The sequence below is a fragment of the Neomonachus schauinslandi genome, chromosome 7 (assembly GCF_002201575.2).
Source record: "Neomonachus schauinslandi chromosome 7, ASM220157v2, whole genome shotgun sequence".
Lineage (NCBI taxonomy): Eukaryota > Metazoa > Chordata > Mammalia > Carnivora > Phocidae > Neomonachus > Neomonachus schauinslandi.
In genome coordinates, this window is record NC_058409.1 from 18,739,494 (window position 1) to 18,748,724 (window position 9,231).

The 9,231-nt window shown below is 39.5% G+C and overlaps 1 protein-coding gene across 1 annotated transcript; it reads left to right on the plus strand.

Moving 5' to 3' along the window:
- The first annotated feature begins 1,543 nt into the window (after positions 1 to 1,543).
- Positions 1,544 to 2,908, plus strand: LOC110591015 (heterogeneous nuclear ribonucleoprotein A1). Its single transcript, XM_021701908.2, has one exon. The coding sequence runs from the start codon at positions 1,596 to 1,598 to the stop codon at positions 2,556 to 2,558; it is 963 nt and encodes a 320-aa protein (XP_021557583.1). The 5' UTR covers positions 1,544 to 1,595; the 3' UTR covers positions 2,559 to 2,908.
- Positions 2,909 to 9,231: the final 6,323 nt, after the last annotated feature.

The following is a 9,231-nucleotide window of genomic DNA, read 5'->3' on the forward strand; positions in this document are numbered from 1 at the left end:
AGACTTCCCGCTGAGCAGGGAGCCCCATACGGGGCTCGATCTGGGTACTCCGGGATCATGACCTGAGCCAAAGGCAGACGCTTAACCGACTGAGCCACCCAGGTGCCCCTTCACTCCCACATTCTATTAGAATTCCAGGTTTCTCTGCTTCTATCGGTTATTGTAAAATCTTTTACCTGGTGCCTGGCCTCCAGCCTCGACCACTGAAAGTCACCCTAAATCACGCCCTGATTAATCTCTTCTCCATGATGACTTCAGCCCTCACTGCTTGCAGAGTAAAATACAAAACTCTTTAACACGGCGTTATGCCTCTCCATGTCGAGGCCCCTGGGGAAGTACATGTCAGCCGTGCCCCCATCAAGGTCATGGTGACAACTGAAACATGTCCCCACACACTTCCAAACACACCTAGGGAGACAGTATGTCCCTGGGGACACACAGACAAGCCTCGTGTCGCTCTGTAGATGCACACAAGCAGCCCCGAGTCTGTTTCTAACCTTGAATACACTTTTCTGGGAGACATCTCCCCTAACGTAAGCTGTTAGACTCCTCCATTAAATACTTTTTTTTTCCTCAAGGCACATACATTAACAGGAAAAAAACACATAAGCATTAAACAGTTTGAAAAATGTCAGGATGACATAGGTTTCCCTAAAGTGCTTAGAGATTTGTAGAAGAGGATTCTCATGTGAAATGTGCATGACTAGTCCTATTTCCCCTAAAGCCAAAGGAGGAATCATTGTCCTATAAAAATGTAAGTAGAGCAAATCCTGGCTCTGCCTTCCCCAAACTTCCCAAATTTGATTCTCAGTTTTCTCTCCTACTCATATCTTTATTGCCCAGATTCTGCAAAAGCTTGAGGATATTTTAGCTTTGGCATTTTTTTGAAAAAAAACAACACGACTTCCTGGAGCACAATACAGTAGAAGACACTAAATTCAGAACTCCTTGAGAGTAAACACTGTTTTAATTATATCTGTGGCTTTATTTTCTAGCCAACTGCCTGGTCATTATTAGGGTAAGAACACGATGGGGAAAGCAAATGGTGGAAGGCAGGGATTTCAGCCCTTAATCTGTCACCTACTGTGATTTAGAGTGAAGCTCTTAACTAACTCAGTCTGAGTTCAGCTGCTAAAGGGAGGTAGTAATACCAGCCATTCCACAGGATGTTGTTATGAGGACTAAATGTGATAATGTATTATAATGTGGTTTGTAAATGATAAACACTCCATGATATTAGTTATTATCACTCCCAAGTACAGGCTTGAAATCATAAAATGAGTAGAAAATAAGACAAAGCTGAGCTCCTGCAAAACAAAAAAATCATGAGCGACAATGTCAAAACCTGAAAAATGTCTTGTCCATCTGAAAGTCTTCCAGTAACAGATCTCTACAAGAGAAGGGGGAATAAAAGAAGAAAATGCCTTTGAAATGTGGCAAATTGGATTTGGTTTCTGTTCCCCCAGTTGAATTGGCCAAATCCAACAATAAATGGAAACAAAAACTTTTGTTTTAAAATGATGTGGTTTAGCTTTTTTTTTGCCCGTGGACGCCGCCGAGTAAGCATCGTTAAAGTCTCCCCTCCCACCGCCGTCATGTCTAAGTCAGAGTCTCCCAAAGAGCCTGAACAGCTGCGGAAGCTCTTCATCGGAGGTTTGAGCTTTGAAACAACCGATGAGAGTCTGAGGAGCCATTTTGAGCAATGGGGAACACTTACGGACTGTGTGGTAATGAGAGATCCAAACACCAAGCGCTCCAGAGGCTTTGGCTTTGTCACATATGCCACTGTGGAGGAGGTGGATGCAGCCATGAACGCAAGACCACACAAGGTGGATGGGAGAGTTGTGGAACCAAAGAGGGCTGTCTCAAGAGAAGATTCTCAAAGACCTGGTGCCCACTTAACTGTGAAAAAGATTTTTGTTGGTGGCATTAAAGAAGACACTGAAGAACATCATCTAAGAGATTATTTTGAACAGTATGGGAAAATTGAAGTGATCGAGATCATGACTGACCGGGGCAGTGGCAAAAAGAGAGGTTTTGCTTTTGTAACATTTGATGACCATGACTCTGTAGACAAGATTGTCATTCAAAAATACCATACTGTGAATGGCCACAACTGTGAAGTAAGGAAAGCCCTATCTAAGCAAGAGATGGCTAGTGCTTCATCCAGCCAAAGAGGTCGAAGTGGTTCTGGAAACTTTGGTGGTGGTCGTGGAGGTGGTTTTGGTGGGAATGACAACTTTGGTCGTGGAGGGAACTTCAGTGGTCGAGGTGGCTTTGGTGGCAGTCGAGGTGGTGGTGGATATGGTGGCAGTGGGGATGGCTATAACGGATTTGGTAATGATGGAAGCAACTTTGGAGGTGGCGGAAGCTATAATGATTTTGGCAATTACAACAATCAATCCTCAAATTTTGGACCCATGAAAGGAGGAAATTTTGGAGGCAGAAGCTCTGGCCCCTATGGTGGTGGAGGCCAATACTTTGCCAAACCACGAAACCAAGGTGGCTATGGTGGTTCCAGCAGCAGCAGTAGCTATGGCAGTGGCAGAAGGTTTTAATTACTGCCAGGAAACAAAGCTTAGCAGGAGAGGAGAGCCAGAGAAGTGACAGGGAAGCTACAGGTTACAACAGATTTGTGAACTCAGCCAAGCACAGTGGTGGCAGGGCCTAGCTGCTACAAAGAAGACATGTTTTAGACAATACTCATGTGTATGGGCAAAAAACTCGAGGACTGTATTTGTGACTAATTGTATAACAGGTTATTTTAGTTTCTGTTCTGTGGAAAGTGTAAAGCATTCCAACAAAGGGTTTTAATGTAGATTTTTTTTTTTTTTTTTGCACCCATGCTGTTGATTGCTAAATGTAATAGTCTGATCATGACGCTGAATAAATGTGTCTTTTTTTAAAATAAAAAAAAAAAAAAAATGATGTGGTTTATATGTCAACATCATTTGTATTAGACTGACCTGCCAAATGAAAACAAGCATAAAAGATGGATAAGATACACAAAACAGATATTTGGAGTCCGTAGAGATCAAGTAGATTAGCCAGAACTTGAAGGACTAAATCCCACAGAGAAAACAAGCAGTGTGTGCGTCAGAGGTAATCTTGACATTAGCCTCCACGTTTTCCCTCCATACCATTTTCTGACTCATTGCACAAGAAAAGAGCCATACTGAAAGCAGCAGCTTGGAATTTAAAGCAGTCTCACTGAAGATGACTGACTGACTGATTAGTTGATTGACTGATAGCCAAATTTAAGGATTTCGCAGACCAATTTGATAGCATATTTAAAAAGAAAATGAAAAAGATCACTGACAAACTGGAAGATAGATCTGCAGAAATGTCCAGCTTGAATCTTAAACAGAAAAATGGAAGGACAATACAGAAGAAAGCATCAGATACTGAGTAACACATGATTAAATGCTCTAACATACATATAATTAGAATCTCAGAAGGAGAGGGGAAAGAATGGGACACAGCAACATGGAAGGCACAAATTACCAGCATGGGAACTGAAATGGAGATGTTCCTACAGGTATTACAGAGCCTTAAAAAAACGAGAGGATAGTATGGATACATAATGTTCATGGATTAGTCTCAATGTTGTACAGATATCATTTGTCCCCAAATTGATCTAAAGACTCAATGCAATCAGAATCAAAATTCCAGAAAGAGGGGCACCTGGGTGGCTCAGTTAGTTAAGCCTCCGATTCTTGGTTTCGGCTCAGGTCATGATCTTGGGATCGTGGGATCCAGGCCCACGTTGAGCTGTGCTCAGTGTGGAGTCTGCTTGAGATTTTCTTTCTCCCTCTTCCTCTGCCCCTTCCCCCCAAAAATAAATAAATCTTTTTTTAAAAATTCCAGAAAGACATATTGTGGAAACTTAATAAGGTGTTTAAGACAGATATAGAAAAACAAGGGAACAAGAGCAGCAAAGACAATTTTAGAGAAGAAAACAACAATGGTGGAGGACTTAGAGTAGGAGATATAGGGCATACAAAGATTAACTATAAAATTATAATAACTGGTGTGCCTGGCTGGCTCAATCAGTAGAGCACGTGACTTTTGATCTTGGGGTTCTGAGTTCGAGCCCCACGTTGGGCATAGAGTTTACTTAAGAAAAAAACAAAAAGCAAAAAAAATAGAAAAATTTTTAAATAAGTGGTAAAATTATAACAATTAAAATAGTGCATTATTGGCACAAAGACAACAGATCAACAAAACTGAGTCCAGAAACCAGTGCATACATATATGGTTATGAAAGTGCCATCACATTGCAATGTAGTTTAAACAAGTGTTTAGAATAAATGATGTTGGATCATTGGCTATCCATATGGAAAAATGTTACCATTGATCCCTACCTTATACCATAATACCAAAAAGAAAAAAATCAGTTCCTGTTAGATCATAAATAATAATAAAGCTTCTAGAGGTTAATACAGAATATATTTAGAATCTCAGTGTAAAGAAAGATTTCTCACATAGGACATGGAAGGAACATAAAGAAAAACATTCACAAATTGAATTTCATTACAGTTAAGAAAATCTATACATCAAAAAATACCATTATAAGAGTGAAAGAGACAAGCTGCCAAGTAGAAAAAGATATTTGCAATATTCATTTCCAAGAATTCATGTCCAGAATATATAAGGAAAATTACAAATCCACCAGAAAACACAGGGAACCCAATTTTTAAAAATGGACAAAAATTCTTGTATGGGTATTTTGGGTTGTATGTATATAATGTGTTTGTGTGTGTGTGTGGTATATATATATATATTGTCCAAATTGCCTAATAAGTATATGAAAAGATGTTTAACATAACTCATCATAAGGAAAATGAGGTATCACTACATAATCACATTTTTTAAATGACAATACCAAGTGTTAGCAAAAATTTCAATCATCTGGAACACTAGCAATAGGAGGATACGCTAGTAAAACCGCTTACTGTCAGTATCTGCCAAAGCTAAACATATGAATCCCTATTATCTGAAAATTTTACAGCATAAAAGCATACATGATGCACAAAAGACACAGATAAGAATGTTCACAACAGCATATATGCGTTAAGTTCTCAAAGCCAAAACCAACCCAAACGTGCATCAACAATGGATAAATTGTTGGAACAATTTATAATAAATGGTGGAACAGTCTTTGAATAAAATGCTATGCAGCAGGGGTCAGCAAACTCTCCAGCCTGTGGATTGAATCCACCCCTGCCCATTGACAGCATCGTCTAAGGCTGCAGAGTCCAAGAGCTGCAACACACAGCATATGGCCTACAGAGCTGGAAATACTGCCTACCACAACCTTTACAGAAGACATTTGCCAACCTCCGCTACACAGCAACGAAAAGCAATGAGCTACTACTTCTACAGCTACACACAACAAGACAAACCCGAGAGATCTCATACTGGCGGGGGAAAGCCAGACATGAAAGTATGCATGTTAGCATTTAGTTTATATGAAGTTCAAAAAAGTAAAAGTAATAGAAGTGACAGAAGCCACAGAAGCTGGTTACATTCTAGGAAACGTCATAACTTGGTTAGAGGGCAATGGGACAGCTGACCACTGTCTTTAAACGTGACCCTGTCATTTATTTATTTATTTATCTTAGATTTTATTTATTTATTTGTTTGTTTATTTATTTAACAGAGAGAGAGAGAGCATGAGTAGGGGGAGCAGGAGAGGGAGAGGCAGGCTCCACACTAAGCAGGGACCCCGATGCGGGGCTCAATCCCAGGACCCTGGGATCATGACCTGAGGCGAAGGCAGATGCTTAACTGACTGAGCCACTAAGGCACCCCTGGCCCTGTCATTTAAAAGTGAGGATGAAGCAAGCAGAACTGGAGAGAAGTACCCACACCCGACTACACCTTCCCTGCCAAACCACGGAGGTCACTGACAAATCTCTTAGAGCGTCAGATCCCACGATGGCTTACCAAGTTGGGAAGACAAAAGGAAGCAAAATCAATTCTTCAATAGCTCCTGGGCAGTTAAGATAAAATCTTGTCTCAGATCTCCTCTGATCCCCATAGGTTTTAACTTCTTTTTATTTGAATAGTAGAAACACACACACACACACACACATACACACACACATGCAACATGAACTATAATAATCTACACTAAATAGTGTTTCAGTATCAGCTAAAAGACTATATCCATCCCAAATCCACCTCCTTATTCAGATGCATGAATGAAATTGCCTGAAGCTCGTAAGAGTATTGATTTTGGAACAATAATTAAAATCTAATGGAGTTAATCAGTTTCACATAGAACTATAAGTTTCATCTAAAGACATGATAAATTGCTAAATAAGAATATCTGACTGCTCATCTACTCAATTTTTAAAAATTCAGATTTCATTTTCTGACAATGTTATTCATTTTAACTGAGAGAACTATTCAGACCATCTGAAGTGCTGGACGTTTTATTCTAAGAACGGGAGGGAAAAGAGAATCATTTGGTTCTTTATAGGGGTCAAATTATACATCAAATAAAGTATGAAGTTCCTTCACCAGATACATTTCATAAAGTTAAATGGTTCTTTCAAGATTATGCTGACAATAGAGTCTTATTCTTTGTTATAATATAGTCTACGACCTCACTAATAAGGATAATAATGTATCATCAAAAAATGCTGTTAATTGAAAACTGCAAGTCTAATTAACCAGGGATGTGACCATGCATAATATATTATTAATAGAATAAAAAGATTACATTACACCAACACTACACAGAGAAAAACTACAAGGACAGTCCAAGTTCAAAGACTCTTCACATCCATTTTGGCAAAAGTTACTGATGGTATTTTCCTTTCATTAAACGGTAGGCTTCATAGCAAAATGACTTAAAACCAGAAGAAGAAAGTCGAGCCAGATTTAAAAGATGGGTCACAGGGCAGCTGCTTGGGATCCAGTCTATAAAGGGTCCCCACACACGGCTGGATGAGATCAGAAATATCGTGCCAATTAACTCATGTTTCCATGTGAAACTCTTTACATAACGGCTAAAATGTAAATGGGTCCCACTCCCAATGAATTAGTTCCCTCTAATGAAAAATATAAATACTCTGTCCTTGCACTCACTTCTTTCCATTGAGTATTTTGTGATATACACATGCACATTCACTACTCTGGGGGTCACGACTATGTCTGGAACCAAACCTGGAAAGAGCCAGCTGAGAGTTACCGGAAGTCAGCAGTTATAGGCAATTAAATTTCAACACTAAAAGAACATGTGGTACAAGACTGTCTCTAGAGAAAAATGGATTTATTTTATTAACTAAATTTTAAATTCTATGCCTCTTAGGATGTTCCCTTATAACAGGAAAGGCCTTTTTAAGGATCTAACGAGTCAACTGTGCTATGGGAAAATGGAACTCATTTTGCATTGAAAGAGAGAATCCAGATCAAGATGACTTATTGACAGCATGTTAAAATCTCCCCATTACAGCAGCTAGTACTTAAAACGGTAGGTTAAAGAGCATGGATACAGATACAGATATGTAAACACATTTATTTGTTGAAGAAAAGAAAGTAAAGCCTCCAAGGGTTAGAAATAGAGAGGAACTCACTGATCGATACGAAAGACTCAGGGATCGAAGGAATTTGGATGTGAGTTTGGGATACTGAGACTGGGACCTCAAAGGTCTCACAGGATGGCTTTCAAATATACCTCATACAAGACAGGTGGCTCGCGCCAGGCTCTCCTGCTGTTCAAGGTGGGAGCTGCTTGTCCAAAACTTCTCTGCCCACCTGTACACAGATGTGGCTGGGGAAAAAGTAGAATCTCCCACAGGAAACAGAACCCAGGCCTACCCCATGTCGAGTACAGAGCCCAGGGTCACCCCAACCGCACAAAGCGAGAGCCCACACTAAACTCCATTCCAAAGGGCTGGGATGGAGGGGTTTTAAGGACTTCCTAAAATCCAAGGTGTCTCTGTTGATTGAGCAAGAGCTAACTTTGATTCTTTTGAAATAGAGAATAATAATGAAATAAAAGAAAATAATAATAAACGAGGCAGAATTTCGGAATACAGGGAAACCAAAAGGCTCATCCAAAAGCACTTCCGGTGCCCTTTATTTTCTATCATCAATATTTAAGCAATAATCAGATATTACCATAGTATTGCATCACTTTAGCCCTCTGTGAGACGTATTTTGCTTTAGATAATAAAGCAGAAGTGGGGGCGCCTGGATGGCTCAGTCGTTGGGCGCCTGCCTTCGGCTCAGGTCATGATCCCGGGTCCTGGGATCGAGCCCCGCGTCGGGCTCCCTGCTCCCCGGGGACCCTGCTTCTCCCTCTCCCACTCCCCCTGCTCGTGTTCCCTCTCTCGCTGTGTCTCTCTCTGTCAAATAAATAAATAAAATCCATAAATAAATAAATAAATAAATAAATCTTAAAAAAACAAAAGAGAGAAAAGCAGAAGTGGACCCCCATATCTATCACTTTGCATTTACAGAGAATAGACAGAGTTTTGCCACAACCAGGAGATGGCTCCAAATTGGGGTAGTGTTCTAATTCATTTTGTCTGACATGTCTTCATCTGAGCATGTTCAGTGAGCATGGCTCTCTCTGTTTCATAGTATGAAAACTAAATAGGAAGCTGGAACTATTTTTCCAGAGAGAGATTTCTTAATGGGAATTCTGAACTCACTACATGTTTCTTTTGGTGCAATATTTTAAAATTTTATTTCTGGTAAAGGTGTGTATAAATCTTAGTGTGATTAGCACCAATAAAAGAAACAACTACACCAATTGCTACATTCGTTTGCTTCCTACAAGGAAAACATATGGGAAGGGTTAGTAGGCTTCAGACCTTTAAATAAAAATTTGACCGAGGATCGACTGAAACAATCCACTTTTTGATGTATTGTTTTGATAAGTTCATTTTTTTATTTTGTTCAACAAATGAACAAGATTTGAAGCCATAGATATATAGATACATAGATATAGATATATAAAATAAAAATAATAGTGGGTGATGTGCTGAAAAGAACTTTAAAATAAGTGTTCAAGATCTTTAAAGATGGGTAGTAAGGAGGGCACTTGTTGTGATGAGCACTGAATTCTACACCTGAAACTAATATTGCACTGTATGTGAACCAACATTTAAACAGAATTTAAACTAGAAATTAAATAAAAACTTGGGGGGTGGGGAATAAAGATCTTTAAGAATGTAAAAGTGGTATTATGGTTCATAAAATAGAAACAGGGGT

Coding starts and splice junctions, on each gene's coding strand:
- LOC110591015 (XM_021701908.2), top strand. CDS start 1,596: ATGTCTAAGTCAGAGTCTCCCAAAGAGCCTGAACAGCTGCGGAAGCTC.